This window comes from Stegodyphus dumicola, chromosome 7, assembly GCF_044657685.1.
Source record: "Stegodyphus dumicola isolate Sdum_Otavi_A_Nest chromosome 7, ASM4465768v1".
Lineage (NCBI taxonomy): Eukaryota > Metazoa > Arthropoda > Arachnida > Araneae > Eresidae > Stegodyphus > Stegodyphus dumicola.
The window spans coordinates 158,219,185-158,246,483 of NC_140774.1; the positions used below are offsets into that span (position 1 = coordinate 158,219,185).

A 27,299-nucleotide genomic window follows, 5' to 3' on the forward strand; every position below is an offset into this window, starting at 1 on the left:
TTTATGCATAAAGCATATAATTTTATTATAACTAAAATAAATTTTAACAGTAGGAAAACCCTATAAAACAAATCACTTAAAGTAGCCTGAAACACTCATTCACAACTTGCCTTGCATAATATATTTTGTTAAGTGTCAATAAAAATATTTTTTCATTCATTTAATCTTATCGGAATAATTTTTCCATTTGACCTCTGTCAAAATGAAATGGTTATGAACTACGTGTATAAAAGAAATTGCCAGCAACTGGTCCATCTAGCCCTAGTTCCGACACCATGTGTGTCATATTAAACTTAGAACGTCTTTTTCCATCCATATAAGAAGGGCTGAAGATATAAGATGGCTGGTGGTAAATCAAGAGAATGTACCTATGAGCATCTGAAAAAGAAATAAATGTGAATGAATTTTAAAATAAATAAATAAAAATAAAACCATTGAAAAAAAAAAGGAGGAATTGCTTTAATTCTGTATAATATTATAATATTACAATTAAGATAGTTAATTTTTACTGATAAAACAATATACTTTCTTTAAAAAAAATAATTTTAAAAAATCCCATTTCGCATATGATTTCAAATAGCTAGAAACTTCATATTTATTTTATCTCATGGGGGAGGGAAGAGTATCAAAGTCCACATACAATGCTATCAAGAAATATGTACCAAATGATACCCCTTGATAAGAGTGCTCTGTCAAAAGTGTTGCCATGAAAGTCAGCCACTGTTTATAAAAACTTTTCAAATGCTGAAAAATATTGTTGTGACACATTGATTTCTTGGAATAAAAGTGCTTTACCCTCATAAATATATGTTTTTAATTTATAAAAAGCAAGTTTCTTAAACTTTGGGCAACTTGAACAACTTTGGGCACTTTTATGCAAATAGGATTTCAATTTGTTACTCTGATTACCAAAGCAAGCAGAAATTCTATTTGCATAGCAGTGCATTGGCCAAAAAGTGCCCACACTTTTCTAAAATCTGCTTTTTAAAAGAACGTTCACAAGGATGAGGACACTTTTTATGCTAGGGCCACCTTATGAAAGTTTCTGCTTTTTGAACAGTGGTTAACATGTTTAAAGATTTACCATTATGAAAAGGTCTTTGTCAAACTATCAAATACTATAAGCAGGTATTTATTTGATTCACACAGAGAGATTTTAAACAGACACATGCCGAATCACCTAGACTTAACTTGATTGGATACCTGTGTTTTTAACCAGCCATGTAATCTAAAAACTTTTAGCTTACAATTGTTGATCAATTGTTGATCATAATTTAAGGGTTTTCTATTATTATTGATTACTTTATATTTCTGAAAGAACAAGATAAAACTTATAGAGCCATAAAAGTGTGTTTTGTTTTTTCTCGCCATTCTGGTGAGCCAGTTGTTGTCTATTAGCTGCCGAGTGAATTGTTCTTATAAGTGTTCAGCGAACTTTGATTTCTCTTAAAATGACTGAATGAGTTGAATAATAATACTGTATCAAATTTTCTCAAAAGCTTGGTGATTCTCAAAGTGAAACAATTCGTACCATTCAGCAGGTGTTTGGAAATGATGCTAAGGGAGTAACACAAATTAAAGAGTGGTTCAACTGATTCAAAAATGGCCAGACATCGGTGGAGAGCGATCAGCATTCAAGGAGTTCACAAACTGCTTTGAATGCAGCTGTTGTTGAAGGGTAGAAAATACAATAATGGGAGATGCAGTTCTGTACATGTAGTTTTGCGTGATAATACGAGTGGCTGAGGAATTTCTGCCCAAGCTTTAGTCAGCAGATAAGAAAGAACTCTCATGAGGTTGTACAAGACCCACTGAACACTCACTAGCAACATTGATCACAAGTTTCTGAATACCATGATAACCGGAGATGAATCATGAGTGTGTACAGATACAATCTGAAACAAAAGCCCAGTCATCAAAATAGAAGCATCCTGGATCTGAAGAAAGCAAGGCAGATGAGAAGCAAAATATGATGCTAACTGTGTTCTTTGATATCCGAAGAATTGTGCATCATGAATACACATCTACAGAACAAACAGTGACAAAAAAATACTATCAAGAAGTTCTGTGCCAACTTCCTTGATGCAGTTTGGTGCAAAAGGCCAGACCTCTAGAAGGCAAAAAGCTGGCAGTTGCATCACGAATGCTTCATCTCATTCAGCACACCTGATACAGACTTTCTTGGCAAAATAAGGAATTCCAGTCATTTTCTAGCTTTCCTACTCTCCAAAAATGGCTCTTTGTGACTTCCGGTTGTTTCCGAAATTGAAGATAACATTGGCAAGATCTTGTTTCAAAGCAGAAAAGAGATTAATGCACAATGCAATGGCAGAATTAAACATCATTCCAAAAGAAGCCTTCCAGAAGTGTTTTGGGCAGTGGAAGGAACGATGGTCTAAGGGTGTGGAAGCACAAGGGGCATACTTTAAAGGGGACCCATCATATAACTAATATAATAAGGTTTGATACTTTTTAACAGACCTTGTATATGATAACTATGTAAAGAGGAAAAACAATAAAATGAAAGATCATATATACATATTCAAACACAATATGCACGATTATGGCACTGCTTTAATATTGAATACGAGTCATTTATATGCACCACAATAACTAATACTGGATAGATTTTGCCACATTAATACAAGTCAAAATATAATCGTGCAAAATTATAGTAAGGTATATTAAATTTATTTATTTTCAAGGTAAGCATGCAATTGTTTATATTTTAAGTCACTTAAAATTACTTATGATTAAAAAACATAAGATTTAAAATAGAATTCGTAAAATATTTGTTTATAATCTTTCTGATGTTTCAAAGTGTATTTATCTTACAGACCTGAAATTATTTATAAATTATATTATTATTTATAATATAATATTTATAAAATCAGCTAATATGTTTAAATATGCAGCAAAATAAACAGTATATTTTAAAAACTATTAGCTCTTATTGACTAACTTTATATAAAAAACTACCACACTTACATTTAAGAGCCACAAACAATGAGACTGATGGAGAAAATCATGGATTATAGAAACAAAACAATAGACTGACAATACAGCATTTATTGATAAAAAGCTCAGAAGACTAAGAATAATTTTTGAATTCTGAAAACATTTTTTTTTTATCTTTGATATATTGAATTAACTACCAAATAAGCACAATAATTAATGCAATCTGTTCTGATGGCAAAATGCGTATTGATAAAAACTGAATAAAAACTAAACAAATATAAATTTTAATGACTTATTTTTATTGTTTTCATTTGTAATTGCTTCTTTAAATAGTATTTATAATTTTTTTTTGGTTGAAATATCTTAACGGAATATATTACTTGATGGATGTACACTGCGCAAAACAAAAAATTGGATAGTTCTGTATCTCCCATTCTATTGAGCTAATTGACGAATTCAATGTGCACTTTTCATATCTCGAAAGCGCGACTTAGGATATGTAGTATTACATTTATATTGTTACGAATTTGGTATTTAAAAAGCTAATGTTAGTTCAATTATAAATTAAATGGTTTTATTTCTCGCGCGGTGCAGCGCGTGACGAACATTAAAAGAAAGCTAAGCCTGAAAATTGAAAATACAAGAGCGCGTGCATTAAATAAATAAATATCTCTTTTTGATTTCGAGAAAGTATTGGAAAATTCTAGCATGTGATTTTTAAAATCTTATAAAAGGAGGAAAACATCTCAGTTAGTAGTAGTTGCTTAGTTTGTTGTTGTTTAGAAAACTGCTCTTGTTGATTGTAGCGAATTCGTGGATTAGCGTTCTTTAGCTGTTTTGAATTACGTTCTATTGGATATTTGAGTAGTTAAAAGATAACTACTGTGAGATATTGTAATACTGCATGATAATTTGAGAAAATTTAAGCATTTTTGTTGTGATAATAATAAATTTTTCTTCATTTTTCATTGGACTTGTGCATTCATTTCATAACGAACCCGTACGCACGCAAGAATTTTTGGTGTCAGGAGTGGGGTTTTGAATGTCAATTACAAGAGCGATGGAAGAACAATTCAGGCAAATGATGACTGCATTTGCTGCTTTCCAAGAAAAGATGGAAGGGGCCGTCAACTCCGTTAAGGAAGAAATGAAATTAGGCCAGGAATCCGTTAAGGACGAAATGAAAGCCGTTCAAGCTGGTCAAGAAGAAATGAAAAGAGAAATTACCTGCATAATAGAAAATAAATTTGAAGCTATAGAAAGCAGAATTGATACAGTTGAAAATAAAGTTGGACAAATTGAAGAAAAAGTTTCTTCCATAAAAGATCAAATTGAAGAAAGAGTTTCTTCGGTGAAAGAAGAAAAATGAAGAAAAATTTATTATTATCACAACAAAAATGCTTAAATTTTCTCAAATTATCATGCAGTATTACAATATCTCACAGTAGTTATCTTTTAACTACTCAAATATCCAATAGAACGTAATTCAAAGCAGCTAAAGAACGCTAATCCACGAATTCGCTACAATCAACAAGAGCAGTTTTCTAAACAACAACAAACTAAGCAACTACTACTAACTGAGATGTTTTCCTCCTTTTATAAGATTTTAAAAATCATGCGCTAGAATTTTCCAGTACTTTCTCGAAATCAAAAAGAGATATTTATTTATTTAATGCACGCGCTCTTGTATTTTCAATTTTCCGGCTTAGCTTTCTTTTGATATTTGTCACGCGCTGCACCGCATGAGAAATAAAACCATTTAATTTATAATTGAACTAACATTAGCTTTTTAAATACCAAATTCGTAACAATAACTGTTCTAATATAGGTATTTTGGCAAAAAATCGGACTTTTTCTGAAATGACATGCCATTTTTTTTTCCGTATTTCGATTCTACGACTCAAATTATGCCAAACTACCAAGTTTTGTAATAAAACACTTGAGTAGTTTTTAAAAAATTAGCTCTCAAAATTTTAGCTCCTCAATGTTTAATTGAATGTGTTAAACTTGATTCCTTCTTACAGAATTTGAAATTTGGACTTCAACTAAATATAATTCACACATTTTTTATAATTTATTTCCATAAGTTGTATTTTTAAATATTTTCTTTTAAATTTTTCAAAACATTTTTTATATTATAACCTATAAAATTTTTACCACCAACTTAGAGTAGATGTAGTTCGAAGTATACCTGCAAAAAATGAGAGTTTCTTATTCAAAATTTTCTAAGATACTCATGAATTTACATATTGGCATGTTTTAAAATTTGGCATCTTTCTTTGAGCGATAACACCGAATACGGTTTACGCACTTTACTAAAATGATTTGAAAGTATGAATGCTGACTTTTTTCTACTCATCTACAATGAAAAAATCAAAGGAAAATAAGTTGCTATAAATTAAGAAGCTCGTCAAGTAAATAATTCTTAGCGCAAACTGAAAAAAATTGCACCAAGATAAATTTTCAAATTTCTCTGTAAATTTCACACCAAATTTGACAAAATTTAATATTTAGGCAAAATTTGAGTCGTAGAAAAGAAATATAGTAAAAAATTGCCATTTCACTTCAGAAAAAGTCTGATTTTGTGTCAGAATACCTATGTTAGAATAATGCTATATTTAAATATAATCAGTCGCACTTTCAAGCCATGAAAAATGCAACTTGAATTTCATCAATCGATTCAGTAGAGCGGAAGATATAGAACCATCTCCCTTTTTTTTTTTATTTCACATTGTACATTACATGTACCATTTTAAGTACTTTAAGGTCAACTTTACTCTCATATTGACATATTTCAAAAATCATACCAGAATAAGATGGTGGACTGGGACGCATATACTCCATTAAGTCTTTGCCTTCAGTGATCTTTGTACCAGGTACGTTAACAGTCAACCAGTGTAAGAACTGGGCATATACTGGTTTGTGGGGGTCAGGAGCATCTGGATCTATTATATAGAAAATAAACTGTTACTTAAAAAATTTTGCAGGAAACTAATCTGTTTGTATACATATAGCTACTGCCTAGTAATCTATAATGCACTTATGAAAAAAAAAAAAAAAAAAAAAAAAAAAAAAATCGAAACTTTTTATTCTTTTTATAAATTTTAAAATAATGGCTGTTTAACATTTAATAATTAAATGTGTATTATTTGGACCATAATTATTACCTATTACTGTGTTTTCACATCATAATACTTTTCACTGAACTATTCCCAAGATATATTGAACAAAAACTGGAAACACTTTATTAATGAGAACAAAAGCTTTGTTTACTAAAAAAAAAAAAAAGTTAACATCCTTATTAACATTTAATTGCAAAAGTTTGTTTTTAATGACAGCATATGGCATGGAGTCCATAATTTTGTATGCTTTCCAACCAGAATAGAATGCCACATAACCAGCATAATAAGTCTCTTCAGATTTGATGAATAATGGCATTTTATTTTATCTTTTTAGTTTACACTACACATAATCAATTGGATTTAGATCTGCTGGCTGAGACAGCCATGGCAATCAATTCTGGTTCACTAGAACCAGCCTTTTGTTAGATTTACTGAATGCCTTGGATGATTACCTTGTTGATAGTACATTTTAAAAGGCAGCTCTTCCTCTAATCACAGTAATACTGCATTCTCTGATATATCCATGTATACCTCTGTTGTCATTATAACATCTGTACAAAAAATTAAAACCGTACTCTATCATGAAAAATAACTCCAAAACATAATACTGCCACCTTCATTTTTAAGAGTTTTTCTTGTGCATTTTGGATCATATAAGAATTCCTGAAGATGCTCCAGTTCTTTCAGAATTTTGTAAGACTTACTGCCACAACTTTGGACGGATCTCTGCTAACTTTGATTGTCACCAACTTTCATGGTTGATAAGATAATATATAAGTAACCATTCAACCAATGAGGTAATTTTTCAGGATGATAAATGTATTGCTATTTATTGTTAAAACAGCTCACAGCTTCCACACTGTACAATGTTTTCCACAACCTATTTTTTTTTTTCTATATATTCACATAAGAAAAGCAGTCGCTTGGTAAGAAAATTCAGAGTTAAACAGAAGGACGACACACATTTTTATTTCTTATTAAAGGGATCAATGTTAATTCTTTTTTTTTTTTTTTTTTTTTGTCCAATGTATTTTGAGAATAACAAACAGATAAACATATACAAAAATAGTCCAATAACTAGTAATTTTAGTCACAGAATTAATAAATTTGTCACTATATATGTTAGCCATAAATTAAGAAAGTTAATCAATCCTCAAAATAAAAAAAAAGGGTGTTTGATTTTTTTTTTTTTTTTCCCAGGCACGGATGTGTGTGCAAGTATATACATAAAAAAAAAAGAAAACAGAAACGAAAATAAAATACAATACACAACTAACTTTCAAACAGACATAGAAAGAAATTAATAAAAATTTTTAATTTACTCATTTGAGCTAAAGGGAAGTATTTAATAAACCAAGTTTCCTCACCACAGCCAGCTTCAAAATTATGCTAGACCAAAATGGAATATTTACAGTGAAACTGCAAATGTTTGAAAGTTAAACAAAATATGTGTATCGTAAGAAAAATTCAAATCATCTCACTAAAAAAGAGAGAGAAAAGCAATGTAAAAACAAAAATAAAAAAATAAATTTAAAAAAAAGAGTACTGATAAATGAAAAGAAAGTGATACAATGCTAACAATGCACACACTTACCTAATACATCAGAGAACCATAATATCAAAATTTGTAAATTGAATCTTAAATTAGTCAATACGGATAAAGTGAAATAATAACTATTTGGTTTGGTAACTTCAGTACTATTTGGTTTTGAGGACCGTAAAAAATCACCAAACTATTGTTGATGCCAGTGCTGCCAAAAATAATTGCGGCAACCCTAATGCAAGAAAGGAAGTATAAATAGTAAATAACTATCTAAGATTAATGTTTTAATTTAGATGAATGGTTACTTTCATATAATAATTTTTATTATTATAATTTATATAAAAAAGGCTAAACATGACTGAATAGAAGCATAAGAGTAAATAACTATTAATTTATATAAAAATTGCTAAACATAGCTGAATGGATGCCTGCATCGCTATTTCGCTACCGAGTTATCGCTAAAGCACAATTTCATCTTGTTGGTTGTTCAAACATAATTTTCTATAATTAATGACGCCTTTTCTTTGAAAAAATTCTCGGTAAAATGCGGAATCGCCCACTTATTTGTTTGCTGCTTTTTACAAGGGTAAAAATAATTGGATTTTTGTCAATTTTCTTTGACTTTTTAAGTGAAAATAGGTCGATGTGTACACAGATAAAGTCAAGGGCGTGTGCAGTACCATTTTTGTGCAATTCTGGGATTTTTTTTAAAGTAAAAATAGATCGATGTGTACATGGATACCGAGTATGTGCAATTCTTAAAAACGTGTCAAGTAGCAGGTGATTCTGCACTTTACCCAAAATTCTATTGCACACTTTTCGTCATGGGCAATTCCCAAATTGTTAAATCCATAGGATATTAAAAAAAGGATTTAAAAATTAAACTAGTATTTCAATGGCGTCTTAAGAAATATAGAACTATATAAACTTACGCAATCTGAAATCAGCTCGTACATTAGATTTGGCGCACTTGCTATATTTGGCGCTTTTGCACATACATTTTCGCTGCAATTTTTTTACGGTCCTCAAAACGGACTAGTACCCTAAATTCTCTACTTAATTTTCAAAGTACACTGTCATTTTTCAAATGTATTGAAACAATGTTAGAAGTAGCAAAGATATATATTAGATTTATATATTAGATTTATATATAGCATTGTTGAAATGCACATATTCTGATATAAAATTGGACTTATTCTGAAATGACATATCGATATTTTTTTTCACATTTCAATTTTATGACTCGAATTATTCCAAAGTGCCAAGTTTTGTAAAAATCGCATGAATAGTTTTTAAAACAGATGCACAATTTTAGTTATTCAATGTTAACTGAATTTGATACATATTTATTAATATCTTTTTTTTGTTGTTGTTGTTAAACATACTTGATTCCTTCTTTCACAATCCAAAATTTATGTTCAATCCAAATACAAATTGCATATATTTTCTGATTTATTTTTATAATTTGTATTTTTTAGTATTTTGTATAAATGTTTTGAAAATATTTTTGAATTATAATTTGTAAAATTTTTACCATCACCTTTAAGTACATGTATATCTAGACATACCTGCAAAAAATTAAAAGAGTTTTTCACTCAAAAATTTCTCATGCTATATGTGAATTTATATATTGGTGCATTTTGAAATTTGACATATTTGTTAAAAGTAATAATAATACCAACTTAAGTACTTTTTTAAAATGATTTGAAAGAATGAATGATGCACCTTTTTGTCTGCTATATACTCGTACACTGCGTGGAAAAAAAAAGGGGGACAGTTCTATATCTCCCGTTCTACTGGTCCGATTGATAAAATTCAAATTGCGTTTTTCATGTCTCGAAAACAAGAATTACGAGGTATATTATATTTATATACAGCATTGTTCTAACATAGGTATTTTGACAGAAAATCAGACTTTTTCTAAAATAACATACGAATGTTTTTCCATATTTTGATTCTATGACTCAAATTATGGCTAGATATTAAATTTTAAAAAATTTGGTGTGAAATTTATTGAGAAATTCAAATATTTATCTTGGTGCAATTTTGGTGCGAAATTTAAGGAAAAATTTTTTTCAGTTGCGCCAAGAATAATTGCCGAATTTCTTAATATATGGCAACCAATTATCCTTTCCCTTCCAATATGCAGGGGCAGAAAAAAAGGCACCTCGTTCCTACCTTTTTACATTGTGCACGAGCAGGGGGAAAAAAGGCAATTTGTTCCCACTTTCAAATAATTTTAGCAAAGTGTCTAAACCACATTTGATGTTTTATCGCTTTCAACAAATATGACAAATTTGAAAACGCACCAATATATAAATTCACATATATCTTCAGAAATTTTGATTAAAAAACTATAACTTTTTGCAGATATGCTTAGAAATACGTCTTCTTTAAGATGATGGTAAAAATTTTATAGATTATAATTGAATATTTTTTTGAAAAATTTATAAAAATTATTTAAACATACAAATTTTTTAAATTAAGTCATAAAAAAAGGGTTGAATTTTATTTGGAATCAACTTGAATTTCGAAATGCGAAAGGAAGAATCAAATAAGTTTAATCAAAAAAAGAGAGATTAATAAATAGCTACCAAACTCAATTAATATTGAGAAGTTAAAATGTTGAGAGTTAATTTTCTAAAAACTACTCGTGCGATTTTTACAAAACTTCGCAGTTTGGCATAATTTAAGCCATAAAATATAAATATGGAAAAAAATTGGTATGTTATTTCAGAAAAAGTCAGATTTTGTGTCAAAATACCTATATTAGAACAATGCTATATATAAATCTAATACATATCCTAAGTCGTGGTTTCGAGACATAAAAAAAGCAAGTTGAATTTTGCCAATTGGAACAGTAGAAGGGGAAATATAGAACTGTCCCCCCTTTTTTTTTCACAGTGTACAATGAAAAGGAAAGGAAAATAGGTTATCCTAAATTAAGAATTTTGCCAAGTGAATAATTCTTGATGCAAATTCAGAAAAGTGCACCAAGGTAATTTTAAAATTTTTCAGTATATTTCTCACTAATTTTATAAAATTTAAGCATAATTTGAGTCACAGAATCGAAATATGGAAAAGAATCAGTATGTCATTTCAGAAAAAGTCCAATTTGTAAAAATTGCATGAGCACTTTTTAAAACAGGTGCTGTGTGTGTTTTAAAAATGCTTATTTAAGAACAAGTCATGTTATTTCAAGCCAGAACTGAGGCTCCAACTGTTTTTTTCTTAAAAACTGTTGACTTCAAAGTAGGGGAAAAAAGGTAGAGACAAATTTTGACTTCACAATTTTCCTAGTAAAAAATTTTCTCTTGTTGCCTTTTGCTTTGGAGTCCTATAAGCAAGTATTTACACTGCATAATATTTATTTATTTAATTGCATAAGAATGGTTAGTAATCAATAGCAACTCTAGTACAACAGTTCTAGATACACTACTGGTTACTACAAATTTCAGGTTCTTGAAATATGAAAACGGAATCCCTTTCCACTGTCAAAATACTTATGTTAGAACAGTTTTATATATAAATGTAATATATATTCCTAAGTCATGATTTCGAGACATGAAAAATGTAAATTAAATTTCATCAATCGGCCCTGTAGAAGGGGAAATATAGTATTGTTTTCTTTATTTTTGTGCAGAGTGTACATGCATATAACTACTGTATTAATATGTGAAATATGATGTTATAAATCCAGTTTATTTCTAATGTTCTACAATTTTAAATTACCATGCTATAAAAAATAGTCTGAATAACAACACAATCTGCACAAATCACACAGAAATTTTATCATACTGGCACTCAAGAAAAGGAATTCAACAGTTAATTGGATACATATTATTATATGGTTAGGGGGTATTTTTGACATTACAAACAATTCAATCTTACACAGATTTTTTTAAATAGAAAATTTAAATCATTCAACAGCAAACAAAATGGCCTCATTTCTGGGAGAGTAAAAATTATACTACAAAATAATATGGTTATACAGTCAAATACCGAAAATCCGCTTTGCCTCTCAAAATATAAACATTCAGTTTATAGGTTAACATTGAGTATGAAATATTGAAGAAAAATACTTATCGAATAATGACATCATAATTATCTAATTATAATGAGTTATAATGAAAATACCAAATTATTGACATCGTGATAAAAGTTTTTTCCCATCTAATCTGCATCGAAGTAAAAAAGCAGACGATTCACTCAAATCTTCTTTCAAGTTCACGATTCACGTTGTTGTATTTTCTGAGCTTTGTTATTTCACAAGATTATTTGGTGCTGCCTTCTTTTTTTGTCCGGATATTTTGTGGATAAATTAAGAATATTTTAAATTTCAGCCCTTTTTAATACAATTACAGACAAGAAACGCACTCATGATTTTACTGCTTGCAACATTGAAAAACGTAAACACGTTGCATTGACAGTAATGCAAATTTTGAAAAAGATGGAAGCAGGTGCTACTCCTCAGTTTATAGCAGAATGGTATGGAATTGTGACACGATTATGTGTGATATACGGAAAAATAAAGAAAAGCTGTTGAAATTTTACAGCAACAGTGATTCTAACACCAGAATAATACAATGAATAATATAATCAATTTATATATGTAATAATAATTTAATGCATACAATAAGTTATTGTAATAATGCATAAAATAATTTAGTTAAATGTACCTAATATGCCTTATTTATTTTGCATTTTTAGTCTGAATATTACGATTTATCTTTTCTGTCCTGAAATCCGCAAAATCCTAAAATCTGCACAACCTCTGGTCCAAGCTCTGCGGATTTCTGGACTTTTACTGTAATACAATATTATGTACATAATTAAATACATATTGCATGTTTAAAGTTGCACTGATGGAAGACTTATCTAATTTTATACAGCTTTATGAAGTGGCTTTCTTTTAACATTTTGAGGTCAGGGATTCAATGCCTGCGAGATCTTAAAAAGATGGATTTTTCCTATCTCATGCTTTCCCCCTTTTGAGAAGTCCCTTGCTGTTTGCAACAATATCTGTTGTAGGTAGTTGATTCATTCTGAAAGAGGTGCATTTCCTTTACAAAAGAAATAGAAATGTAGGGATCATTGTCTAACAGCTAGATGGTTTTTCTGATGAAGGGAAAATTTAAACGAGCAATTGATTCTCAATCAGATTACACAATGATATTGCAAAAGTGAATGCATATTTCCATTCTAGAAAATGGTATTCTGTTTTCCTCTATTATAATACACACCTTTCTTTAAAAAAAAAAAAAAAAAAAAAAAAAAAAAGCAAAGAAAAGAAAAATGTCCATAATTTTAAATAATGATTTTAATTTACCTCACCGAATTAAATGGCTTTATAAAGTGGTAAAAAAAAATTCTATCATACTTTAAAGTTATGTTATAAAAATTCCCCCTATTTATTATTCTACAGGTTTTTTTTTTTATTTATCAGGTCTCCATCTCATTATCATCCATCATCATCATTTATTTATCAGGTCTTTATCTCACAACATTTACAGAAATATCATGCAAATGTTGCAGTAATCAGAAAAATTATTTACTGTCACTTTTCCTTGTATGTTTAATTTGTTTTGTTGCATATTTTATTAAAATTATCCAAATTTTAAAAAAGAATTTAAGTGCAAGGAATGGCTCAAGATACAGCAGTTAAAGCTGCATAAATGATTAAAAAGTTAAATTGTATGGAAATGTTAAAATGTAAATTGCAGAAAAGTTAAAATTTAAGTCTAGATAAATGTTTAAAAAAAATCTGTGTGAAAACATAATGCTTAAAAGCTGCAAGAATGCAAAGGGAATGATATGGAAAACCAGATCCTTAACACAAAGACATTTGAAAGTGATAAGTGGTTAAGACTAAAGCGACACCAAACTTGACATTTCACTCCAACCTTTCAGTTTAGAAAGGAACAAAGACATGTCGATTAAAGAGGGCATCCCTGTCCTTTCAAACACATAAGACAAAGGCCAATATAATGGCCATTTCATCCTGAAAAGGTTGAACACTGAAAAATCAAATTTTAGTTTAACGTATTTTATATCTACTCAGAGTTAATATTTAAGAAAATAAGCCAGCTTTGAGAACAATTGATTGCAAGGAAACAAATTTCCCTTCTTTTCAAAATCTTGTAAAGAAACTCTCTAATGAACTGAAAATTAATACTCATTCTGCTATCAAATGAGAAATCTATGGAAAACATTTTCGAAAAACTGGCTACATATGTAGAGAACAAACATGAATATATTCAAATATTTTTTTTTTTTTTCTGAAATCAAACCCAGGGTGTAACTATAAATTTTCAGAACAGTCGATTAATTGCTCAGCCACTGGATGATATGCTAGAACTGGTCTATAAATTAAATGAGTTGAATAAGAAATGCATATTAATTTCATCCTTCCGCACATTTCATTTTATTCAAACATTTAACTTTATTCAATCTTGTCAAAATTTGACACGGAAATTCAGATGGCCAAAAAACTACGAATGCCCAAAAATTAGAAATTTTAGAATTAAAAAATAAATCTGCAGATATAAAAGTAAAAAAATGCAAATTTTAATAAACAAAGTTTTTATTATTATTATCATCATTTATGATTTTTAACTATTAATTTCAACAACTACATTAGACAACTACTACCTAAAGCATCCAAAAATTAAAGAACATAGAAAAAAATGCAAGTAGAACTTAACACAAATTAAAAGGAGAGAAGGGCCTTTACCACATAACAATCTTTAATATAGGTTGTATATTTAAACACTTTTGCTAACGGCATTTCTGATATAAATGTATGTTTTTAAGGTTACGATTTAAGGTTTCCATATAAATGCATACTCTAAGATGATAAATGTATATTTTAAAATACATAAATTTGTAATTACTTTTGCAAATTTTTGAGTAATTCCTATTATTGATTTCAGTAAATCAAAGTATATGGCCAGCGTAATTCACTTTATGTTTCCTACTGTGGTTTTTGACTGCTAGTGAGTAACCAAAGCACAAAATAGAATTTTATACACATTTTCCACCAATCTAGAGTTTCTTTCCTTAGTTCTATTTTTTTATATTTTTAATCTTGCATTTAACATGGAATATTTCTTTTTTAAGTAGATTTATTTATTAGTTGGCAATGCAAAGCCTGACGAGATAAGGAATTATTGTATCACTCTCTACTTGGTCTTATGATGCAATCAGTAGTATATCCAAATAGCAGTGGACTACTTTGAAAAAACATAATACCTCTACAAACTGAAAACAAAAGAGCAAAGCTTGATTAATACCAACTGATGTAATTTCAAGCCAGAACTGAGGCTCCAACTGTTATTCTTCTTAAACTCTGTGGACTTCTAAGCAGAGAAAAAAGGGAGAGGAAAATTCTGACTTTGCAATTTTCCAAGTAAAAAAATGCTAATAATTATTTAACTGTATAATAATGGTTAGTAACCAGTGGTGTAAATCCAATCCTAACAGCTCTAGATACACTACTGGTTGCTACAAATTTCAGGTTCTTGAAAAGTGTTGAAAATGGAATCCCTTTCCACTGTCACCAAAATATTAACATGTATAACTCTTAGACTTTTAAACAGAAATTTAGAACTCAGATTTTGTTATTAAGCTTTTTTTTTTTTTTTCCTGTTCAAGTATTTCTTCGTGACCATATTCATATTTCATTCATTAATTTTCAAAATATCACTAATAAAGATTGAATTATATGCTTTGGCAGACAATATGATTTCCAATATATCCAGTATTCTACAGTTAGACTGAATGCAAATATAAAAATTATTTTAAATTAATTTAGAAATTTTTACATAACAGATTTTACAAGTATATTAGTAGGTATGCTGTATTTACGAATAAAGCAAAGAAAGTCATCTATCAAATTATGTTTCATGCAGTTCTAAACAAAGGCTGCAATCATAACACCTGAATATTTGGCTCAATTTCACTCATAAAATCAAAATAACATAGCTGATCACATTGTTCCTAATCTTTGGCACATTACTACACATTTCAACAGTTTTTTTTTTTTTTTTTTCGTGCCGCCAATATAACAGAAAAATACCCAAATTATTCCAAATTAATTCAGCTTTTCCCATCAGATTTTATAAGTGTATCTACTAACAGATATGCTTATATGCCAAATATTTTTGCTACATATAAACTGCATTATGGAAAGGAATAAGCATATAGTATCATTATTTATGTGACTGTATAAATATATTTATTCACCGTGAATTCCTAATTCATATAGTTTCAATCTGTGTAATATCTCTGTTCAGTGTAGATTGTATCTGTGTTATCAGTCAGAGTATAAAGAGAAAGTATCAGATGGATTTATTGAAAAACAAATATTACAATATGAATGCAAACTAAGAAAGTGCTCAAAGGAAAAACAAGATGACTCTGTGACTGTGAGTAAAGAATGTACTGACACTGGAAATAAAGTAAAGAAATTTCTGGAAAATTAAATCTAGAAATCCGGCAAACAATTTTCAATTTTAAAGAGGGAGAGAGAATAGAATATAATGCAAAACAACTTGTACTGGCAAAAAACATTAATGGAACAGTGGTGTAGCTAGGGAGCGGTCCTGGGCTCAGCATCTGGGGTGGGGGAGGGACCAAACTGATGTTTTAGAATGAAATATTATCTATTTCCTGAAATAATGAGAAGGCACAAAATCTTTGATTGTCTCTGGACCCTAGAAATCCTAACTCTGTAAGTGAAAATGAAACACAGAAAAAATTTATGAATAAGAAGAAACAACTCAGAAAACGAAATTTACAGTAGGACATCCAATATCCAAAACGATCTCAAATCTGTACCTCAAACACTAGCAAACATTTTTTTTTAAAGGATTTTTTTTTTTTTAAATATAACTCACGCTTGCACATTTTACATTTTTACATAACATGTTGAGAATCCTGATTCTCAATTTGACTTTGGCACTGATATCAACCTCGCGAAGCATTATTTATTATTATTATTATTATTATTATTATTATTTTGCTTTCATCACTGATGATTATCAAGACAGTCCAGCTTGAGAAATGATTTGCAGCAGTGTCTAAACTTATTTTTTTTTAAATATTAGTTACTGAATATCAAAGAGCATGGTAATTCTTTTAGATTGACATTACGCTTGGCAATGATTGCAGGCTTTGGCTATCCTTTGCAAAATATTGTGTCGATAAAGAAAAATTTAACAGGAATTTCCTTCCATATGCAAAAAATGGTTACAGCCAAAAATGTTATGGAGAAAACAAAGCAAGGCAAAATCGTTGTGGGAGAAAATAAAGCAAAGAGAAAACATTGCAGTTCTAAAGCATAGTGGTACAAAATATTGTCGCCGAAAATAAAGTGGTTTAAAAACTTCGCACTTTAAAAACATCGTCGTCGAAAATATCGTGGTAAAATTTAAAGTACCTACAAATCATCACATGATGATAACATCACAAAAATGTGTTTTTCAGGCTTTAATAATTGTAAATGGATATTCGCATAATGATTTGTGAGCGCAAGATAAAAAGAAGGATAATTTTTACTTTCATATTTTTTATTAACTAATAAATGTACAAAAAAATAAAACAAGAAATTTAAACAAAAAAGAAATAATTTTTACTATAAGAATATCAGATTAATAAAAAGTGAAGAAAATAATCTCATAACTAACTTCAAAATTTTTTTTATAGATGAGGGCATGCAGTTACTTCATCTTCCTTTTTCTCATCCTTTTTATACAGTCAAAAGCCGTTAATTCGGACACCCATAATTCAGAATGATCTATAATCCGGACCTCAAAATTAAAAACTTTCTGTGCATGCGCTGCGTTGACACATGTGCATAGGCGTTTACGCGTGCGCGTAAGACCTTTTACGACTGCGCATATGAGTGTGCGCAAGTGCAGAATACGTTTTCGCGTGCGCGTTTTATATATAATGGATGTATAAGCTAAAATTATCTAATTATCTATTTCAGTTAATGTTGATGATTGCATTGTTCCTTAATTTTCGAATTGGATCCGGCTTATTATTTTTTGCAGACTGTAAGAGCAATTTTATAAAAGTAAGCTTAAACTTTCGATTATATCAATTACAATTTCCGATATATATTTGTTAATATGTAAAGGATCTAAAACGAAAGTATGTTTTGAAATCCGAAATCTGTTTATCAATTTCACGCTGCTCGGCGGGGGGAACGCCGCGGCGGGCGCGTAATGAATTGGAAGTTGATCTGTCAGCACTATCCTTATCTTCAGCGCAGATGTTTTTATTTTATTTGGCTTATAATTCCTTACCAAATGTAGTATTTCATCTCGATATGCTCCATCTTTGATATGATTTAAAACAAGTTCTTCGTCATTATAATTCGCTTCCGATAGCGAAGAAAGTGAAAGAGGTTATTGAACACGAAAAAATTTCGATTGACAAATTAGTCGGTGTTCTCGACACAGCAATTATAGGACTTGAACAGCGGAACTTTGTAACTGAACAAGAAATTATGTCTGTTTAATAGAATTAAAGAGAAAGTATTATCACATGAAACGAAGCAAAACTTAAACATCTTACATTGAAAGAAATGTTTAATAAAGTAAACAAATAAATATTAAGCTTTTTCTTTTTGCAAATTTTGATACCCTTTAGATCATAATTGTTCTTTATTTCATAAATTACGGTTTCATATTTTTAATTTTAGAATTTCTGCATGCCATCTTACGAGATTTAAACTGATGATCTATAATCCGGAAAAATCGATAATCCGGAATCGCCGAAGTCCCGACGAGTCCGGATTAACGACTTTTGACTGTATTATACTTTTCATGAAAAATTACCAGTGAAACTTTATGAAAAAAATAATTTATTAATGATCTTTGTTAGTTAACTATGTCAGTTTAAAATTCTATTAAGTACTATAAGTTGCATTAGTTTTCTATGCTTACATTTCCATTTTACATTTCCAGCAAATATTTATTAGTTAATAAAAAATATGAAAGTAAAAATTATCCTTCTTTCCATCTTGTGCTCACAAAGTATTATGCAAATATCCATTTATAATTATTAAAGCCTGAAAAACGCATGTCTGCAATGTTATCATAATGCAATGATAGATACTTTATTTTTTACCACGATATTTTCAACGACTATGTTTTTAAACTGTGAAGTTTTCGAACCACTTTATTTTTGATGACAACATTTTGTACCATGATGTTTTCTCTTTGCATTATTTTCTTCCATGATGATTTGTGCCACGATGTTTTCGCCTTGTGTTATTTTCTTTGCGACGTTTTTCATCCGTGATGTTTTTGGCAAACAACGCAAAATGTAGATTTTTAAATGATACTACCAAAGATTACAGTTAGTACTCCTTGAATTGAGAATAACTGATTTATGATTCAGTTCAGCCCAGAACTGGTGCCATAGTTGGTACAGCCACACTGGAATTACTGGTACTGACCACACTGAGAAGGCAAAATTTTTAGAATTTAGAGAAGTACCAAGCAACAAAGAAAACAGATGGCAAAGTTTTTAGAATTTAAGGAGGCACTCTGCAGAGATTGCACTGGGCCACAAAATGTCTAGTACAGCCCTGGGAGTACCTTAAGTATATGTGGGGGGGGGCATGGATATGCCTTAAGCATGTGCAGGAAATAGTCTAAATACAATAAATAATTAAACTAATATTCAATAGTAATAATTCAAGCCAGTACTGTAGCTAGGATTACATTTCAAGGGAAGTTACTTTTATGTATGTTTTTGTCAATGTATTATATTTATAAACTGAAACTTCAGCTTCCTAATAAATACATTCAAATTTAATTTCATCAGCATGCGATAGAAGCAAGGCATAATTTAGCAGAATAACAAGTCATTAGTTTCCAATTTCATGATACATAGGCAATAGTATATAGCGAAAGGTAGCTAAGCTTTATGATGATAGCCATGATTTTGAACATTTGCAGATATCACAAACAAAAACAAAAATTTCTTCTAATGGAATTCATGAAAAAATGTGGAGAAGTGTTAATAAATGAAGATGGTGTAACAGAAATTTTTCACTGCAATGGTAATTATCAGTCAACTAATGGATGATGAAATCTGTAATATGTTCTAAATCTAGAAAATGTTGCTTCTGACATTGAAGGAAATGACAAAAAGGCTGTTGAGAACAAAAAAAAATTGCAATTGAGAATTTGGTGGAAATTCTTGATGTGGCAATTACAGGATTTGAACAATGTAAATTTGTAATTGAACAAACAATTAAGCCTGTCTATAGAATTAAATAGAAAATATTAGCATAAAAATGAAGCAAATTAAACAACTTGCATTGAAAGAAATACTGAATAAAGAAAACCAAAAAATATTGAGCCTTTTGTTTTGTAAATTTTGATTTGTTCGAGCTGATAAATTCTTCATTATCTCATTAATCATTATTTCATATTTTTAATTTTATATTTTCTACATGTTATCCCTCATACTAGATTTAAACTGACAATCTAATATCCAGAAAAATCCCAAATCCAGTACAGCTGAACAGCTGATGAGCTCACATCTCGGACTTTGTACTATGTTACATTACGTGCTTATCATTTTTGTTTTCTAAATAAAATTATCAGTGGTAATAAATTACAAAAATTCAATGGTCAGGTTTCAGATATTTCTAACATCTATAATCCCAGCACTTAATAAAAGATATATGGAATTAATCAAATAATTTAAATTAACTTACCTATCATAACCAATGTATAAAACTCGTAATTAACTGCCGAATAGTTTAAAGTGGGTTCAAACTCAGTCACACTGCGTTTTAGTTCCTCTCCACATTCTACGCTATGTGATCCATAAACAACCTAAATGTAATGAAGGAAAAAAATAAATAAATGTTTATAACCAGATTTGATTATAAAAAGTTTTTGTTTAATTTTCAATTGGCTGGCAACTTCTGGTTTCTGATTTAATAAACTGTGTTGAAAACAAATTATGTCACAGCTTATAATAAATATTATTAATAAATATGTTGAACATAATAAAATACATACAGTACATAATCAAACAGGTAGAAACTAGCATTACTTCTCTCAAAATTGCGAACTATAGAAAAGTTGCAGTGAAACTTAGAAGGTATTTCTCCTGCCTTCTTGGCATGCCTTCGTAGTGTGGGGGTCTGCACGCTGGGCACCTATTCCAGAGGTCTGCGGTTCAATTCCCGAAGAAGGTGTTACTCATTTTTCATCTCTTCAGCTTCCAAAAAATACCTAATGAATCTACAGTGGCACCTGAACTAAAAGGGTGGTGGTTGATGATTCCCCACACCCAGGATTTAACATTTGGGTCTCCTAAAACCCCAGTCGCCCTTTAAAAGGGAGTGTACATAAGGTGCTCCCACTTTCTTGGCATGCCTTTGTAGCGTGGTGGTCTGCCTGCTGGGCGCGTATTCCAGAAGCCCGTGGTTTGATTCCTGGTGAAGTCGTTGCTCACTTTTCATCTCTTCAGCTTCCAAAAAATACCTAATGACTCTACAAACTTACAACATTTTAAATGAAATATCATTTACTGAAGTTCTCCCTCTGACAAAAAATAGTTTTTCCCCAAAGAAGTTTTTTAGAATTTCTGTCAAATAATCTCAGCTAAACAAAATTTAAAATGGCTCTATTCACATATTGAAAATTTGCATTTTAACTGCAATACACAAGTCCCTGATTATTTCTGTATTATTCAATGCTTATGCTAACGGAACTGATATAATAATAGCATATGTTAAATTCATTGGACTATCAGGTTATGAATCCAGTGTTAGAAAGTTATATAAAATTTGCTTCTGTATATTACAAAACAAAACATTCATTGATTTGATCTATTCATCAGTAAAAAATAAAGTGCTAGCATCAATAGAAAAGTAAAAAATGTTCAGTCATTAATAAAACAAATGAATAAATAAAATTTTGAGTAGCACTATGCTAGAATTTACGCTAATTTTAATTTATGATAATACTGGGAGGGGGTGGGGGAAATTGGTTTATAACCAAAAAGAGAAGAAAACCTGCCTAATGTATTTGTAACTATTTCCTATCTCTCATATTTTGAATTTCAAGTGCAATAACTGAACTTGTTTCGTTTTATACCTAAGAAATCAATTACCCATTTCCTTAGCAAAAAAGGAGGAAATTCTGGAATTTGGAATTATCTGTATCAAAATGTATGACAAGAATGAAAAAAATTAAATTTAAAAGAATTTTTTTAATAATGAATAAACATTTATTTTTAGTTTTCAAATATTGCAATACATGCATTTATATAGTCTTTACCTAGTCCATACAATAAGAAGTGTTCATCTCATTATATTTATTTCATTGATTTAACACTCCATTACATTTTGCTTTCCCATCCAAGGCAGAAATATTCTAATTAGGTGTTACACTGGCCTACAACATGGTAAATTGTAAAGTTTTAACAGCCAAGTTAAAAGTAAAACTCATTGAACAGGTTGCTCATTCATTAAGATATATTCATAATTTTATTAATTTTAAGCAAATTTCAATTATAAGAAACTAATTTCAACTCTCCTTTTACTTCCTACATCAAATGATACAGAAAATATATGTTATGTATTTACATTATCATATTGTGTTACGTATTTACATTATCATATTGTGTTACGTATTTGCATATAATTTTGAATGGAAAAGAAACTTCCAAATAATTTCTGCATGCATGAACTGGTATTTGCTTATGCATGTCATCTGATAATAAGAGCACTGTATTAATGTATAGGGAATATGGGCACTACCTTGAGGTCCTGTGAATACAAGAGCTAATATTTTTGAAAATTTATTAAAAAATTAATGTAAGAAAAAGTCAGGATGATTGACTGAAGATTATAAGAATTTTACAGGTCCAAAAAAATTCTGAAAATATTAAATGCAGCAGACAAACATTCATGCATAATATGCACATGTAAATTAAGACTTATTTTCCTACATATTGATTTATGTCTACATTTGCTTCACAGATGAAGTGACATTCTGCATCAACATAATTTTGAACTACATGCTTTGGAAAACCGAAAATATACATTCAAGAACTAGACAATATTTCATGCAAGCTAGTAATTACCTACATTGTCTTGATATATAAAAAGGAGATAATCTTTTCTAACTAGATTTTTCAAATTATGTTAAATGCTCACACTACCTCAACTATTAAAAAAATTTTATGTTTAAAAAAAATTATATAGCCAATATTTACATCTTTACAGTTGGTAGGTAATGTGCATCAAAACGACAGATAAATATAAAACATGTCCATGTGCACTGAAACATGAGCATAGCACTTCTAAGTATGACTTATGGTGCTACTTTAGTAGACGGTTGCACGGATTTTCTTATTATCAACTGAATAAAGAAATGCCGAAAACAGCATGTCTCCTAAGAGTATCTATAATCAGAAAGTACCTAAAAGTGTCAGAGTTTCTTCCATTAATGAACAAAGCAGTTTCCAAGATATAATTTCATATATCTGAACACTTTTAACCTGAAACCCTCTATTATTTATGGATGAAAATATTTTAAAGTAGTATATTATTCATAAAAAAATTTTAATTTTTTTCTGATCATCAACTATTTCTACATAAAACTTCAAGGCAGTAACACCAAATTTGAAAATTAGCATTACCTGTGGTTTAGTATTACCAGCTATCTTAAAGATTTAATGCTCTTATCTGTTTTCCCTTATTTCTTAACATACATATCTCTTTAATCTTGAGAATTATTCTTTTCATTTAACATAAGAGTGATAACAAATTTGACATAACAATTAACTTAAAAATACATATAAATTTTCTGCTATAACCAACTAATTTTTGTAATTATTTGTTACTATATTAAACATCAAGATCTTGATGAATGTATATTTTAAAAAGTCACACGAAGTATTAAATGCAATGCATTTGTAAAAAATGTTTAACTATTCAACGCAAAAAATTAATATAAAACAAAAATATAGTTATATGTATACATTTAAATTCGCTTATTCCTTTAATTCATTTATTTACTTTAAAATGTACAAAAAGATTAAATCTTCAAATAATAGAAATTTTTTTTCAAATTCCTTTTATGGAGAGGTACCTGCAGCTCTCCTGGAACTTCATCTATAATCTCCGGTACGATTCCAGCATCTTTCCATTTGTCACGGCTACATTGGCACTTGATATAAGAAATGCACATCAAGCTAAACAAGATGAACTGCAAAATTCTAATGAAAGTCATTTAGACTTATCAATAGAAGACTTCTTATTACTTCCTATTGGAAATCAATTCTGAAATATAATTTTTAAGCGAACTGCGCACTTCACGTTTCGCCACGCACGCAGACGTAAAGCATTTCCAGTTACCGTTTCTATTGTATTTTCTTAACAAGGCATGAAATAAATTTATATACTATTTTCATGTGTAAACAAACGCACTCTTCAGCTTTTTTTTTTTTTTTTTTTTCTTTTTTATTTTTTTGTCAAAGCAATTTCGAACAGATTTAAATCTATGTTTTTGTTGATCATCAATCAATTGTACTATCAGTATTTAGCTTCAAAGGTAAAAAGGTAATAGATATTAAGGTAGTAAATGGGAGTACGCAAATTTTATTACAGTAAATGCGCGTACTGCCTTTAACGTATCTAGGAGTTGTTTATGACGTTTTAACTTTCACATTGGAATGGACTTTACGTCATATTATACAATTTCCATTTATATTACTCAGTTCCCGCAAAATCCCATACATCCGCATCGTTTCGGTTTTGAAGCTTCGAAGCCTAACTGTCACTTTTGATGTCTTCTTCTCAGATGCTACTTGCCAGCAACAGGTGGCCTCGTGGACAGAACTCGCGGAAATCTAAAACTTCAATTAGAGGTCTTTATTACATTTCTTTCAGCTCTGAGGAAGAGGGATCGCCCTCAAAATCAATAGAGTTCTACTCAAAATCTACGCCAAGTTAAGGCTTCATTTTTGCTTAATTTAAATATTACATTGGCGTATCTCTTGCAGTTTGTCTTAGATGAAAAGCGATACCTTTGAGAAAATGTCTACAAAACTGAATACGCTGTAATCATTGGTCGCTGGCATTTGTAATTAAACTCAAAAAAGTTCGTAAATATTATCAGATGTGTATTAATTATTAAAAGCACTGATGAAAAATGCGCAAAAGGCTGTTGAAATCAGGTTGTAATTTAAGCTTGGAAAATGGCAATAAAAGAAGGGGTTGACACGTAACTAGAGCTCTTACACGTTCTATTATATTTTAGATTCTCCAGCATCTGATTAAAAGATTTAAATGTTCTTTCCAATCTAAGACACAGTAGATAGCTTTGAAACCTTCTTTTTGAAGCAACTGCACAATGATAGTCAGGACATAACTTATAACGTGTCACTTTTGAACATGAACTTCAAGGCCATTATTTTTTCCTCTTGGCTTCCCTCGTAATCACTGTAACTCTGCTGTGGCAGATGATCCAATCTTCTAATTTTCTCTGCGCCTTGCAGAGGCGCCATTGCAGAGACATTCGTTACGATTGCCAATGAGAAAGGACGGTCAGTACGGCCTTGAAGTGCCTATTTTAAAGTAACAGAATATGGAATAGACACCTTTTTTTAATACTCGTAGTCTCTGGCGGAAAGTATATTGTATTGCTGAACTAAGATGAGTGGAGGAACAGGAATCACTTGCCTTTTGTGGGCAGATCTTAGCTCACTAATGCATAGAACTGAATGAGATTTCTCTTTCTCATGTCGGGCAACGAATGAGACACTGCAAGCTAACTATAAAGCGCTTTAATCTAGCATATGTGTATGGGGCGCTAAACTAAAAGGACGATCACCTTAAATTACCGGGGAAATTTATAGGAGTTTCAGCAAGACAGAAAAAATAATTTTTCCACCAAATCTTCTTGATCTTGGGACGGCTTCCAAATCAGCTTCCCAAATCTTATGATTCTTATCTGTAAATTCTGCAAAAAATTTAGATTCTGTTTTAAGGTCTGTTAAGTGTGTTTTTAAATAATTTTAAGTTATGTTCTTTTAACATCTCGAATTTCGATAGCTTTGAAGTCTTTCGTTTTACATGAAGCAGGAAACCATTAGGTGAAAGGTAGCAGCTCTTAATGGCCAAGGTTTGGCCAACAGCACCTACAGCCCTTCACCTTGGGCAACCTAAATATGTCAGAATGATTCTGTCTTCTTTCGCCCCAATTTGATTTTAAAAAAATCTGAAAGCTTTCAGATTTTATATTATACCCAAAGAAACTTTTTTTAACGTTTTATTTAATAAATATCATATCATCTTCTCACTTAAAACATAAAATTCAATTCAACAGCATATCACAAAATAATTTTTTAAAAAAAGTATATCTTTAGAATTTCCGATACACAGACTCGAGCGCTGGAGATAAATATGTTTTTTTTTTTTCGTACAAAGCTGCCATTGCTTGCTTCGAAAGTTTAAATGAAATGCAGGAAAAAATACGTATAATTTAATATTCCATACAAGGAAGTCATGTGGCGTACATATCAGTTTTTATTTATTTATTTATTTTTTATTTTTATTTTTTGCGTATAGTTTTGCCATTCCTCGATTTGAAATCGTTGAGTTTCTGAATCAAAAACTCATAAATGCTTTACAAAATATAAAATACATAATAAAACAAATTCCAAATTTGGGCTACTAGATGCCCATTCGGGTGGAGACATACGTTTCTCAAAATTTGGTAATTCTAGTTACCGTTATTTTATTACAGTGCGAGAAACATACATACATTTATGCCGATTCTTCATTACTTAATTTCTTTAAATGTAATACAGTTCGATAATATTTGGTGGCAACAATCAACAATTTGAAAAGTGATTCAGACTTTTAAATTTTTGACTCAAAATGCCAAAACGAAATTAATAGAGTGTGTAATACATGATCGGATATATGACTTGTGAATTCTTTTGTGATGACCACCAAACATCTCTCAGTAAAAATACCGATTAATTATTTGCTCTGGAGGAAAAGGAATTCGTCGTAAACGATCCTTTCATTGCCAAAAACTGTGTCTAATTTCTGACTCGTATATTGCTGTTTTATTGGTCGAGAGACGGAGCGGGTATATCATTCCTTATTTCACCTTTTCATTTCGGCGTCGTACTCAAGTACTCAACATTTGCCACCAGTTATATTGCGTTACAACTGCTCGTCGATCGTGATACAATTACTCAGAAACTGGCACATTTGATCTTTTGCTCTTTTTGTTTGATGGTGAGGTTCCTTCGCACCAAGCTGGCGCTCATTTCATGCACGTTCAATTTATCAAAATTTCATGCACAATAAAAGCATTCAAATTTAATTCAACACCAATTATCCTCACTATCAGCAGACAATGTCAGGAAATAATGTTTCTAATGTTTTTAATGTTTGTTTCGTTTTTGTTTTTAATGTTTCTTTTCGTCTTTGATGTTTATAGTCATATGAGATTGGTTTCATCTTACCTATATCCCTGCCCACCAGTAAATTCCTCATGCAACTTGAATATCTGCTTCGTGATTTGTTTTCTCCATACGTTCTTGTCACTCACTCATGTACTGTATCATGCAGCTTAAAGCAGAACTTGAATACCTCTGTTCCTTTGTATTGCCTCCAT

At 30.1% G+C, this 27,299-nt stretch overlaps 1 protein-coding gene across 1 annotated transcript; it reads right to left on the minus strand.

The window, feature by feature from the left end:
* LOC118186424 (protein D2-like) lies at positions 1-24,420 on the minus strand. Its single transcript, XM_035356511.2, has 4 exons — positions 23,757-24,420; positions 20,363-20,483; positions 5,766-5,903; positions 1-378 (listed from the first exon to the last, which is right to left on the minus strand). The coding sequence occupies exons 1-4, from the start codon at positions 23,895-23,897 to the stop codon at positions 212-214; spliced, it is 567 nt and encodes a 188-aa protein (XP_035212402.2). The 5' UTR covers positions 23,898-24,420; the 3' UTR covers positions 1-211.
* Positions 24,421-27,299: the final 2,879 nt, after the last annotated feature.

Bases quoted from the DNA above. Each gene is read 5' to 3' on its own strand.
- LOC118186424 (XM_035356511.2), bottom strand. From the start codon at position 23,897: ATGACTTTCATTAGAATTTTGCAGTTCATCTTGTTTAGCTTGATGTGC. The intron at 5,904-20,362 runs GTAAGTTAATTT...TCTATATAATAG, and splicing joins TTATACATTGGTTATGATAG to ATCCAGATGCTCCTGACCCC. The intron at 379-5,765 runs GTATGATTTTTG...TTTCTTTTTCAG, and splicing joins CAGTCCACCATCTTATTCTG to ATGCTCATAGGTACATTCTC.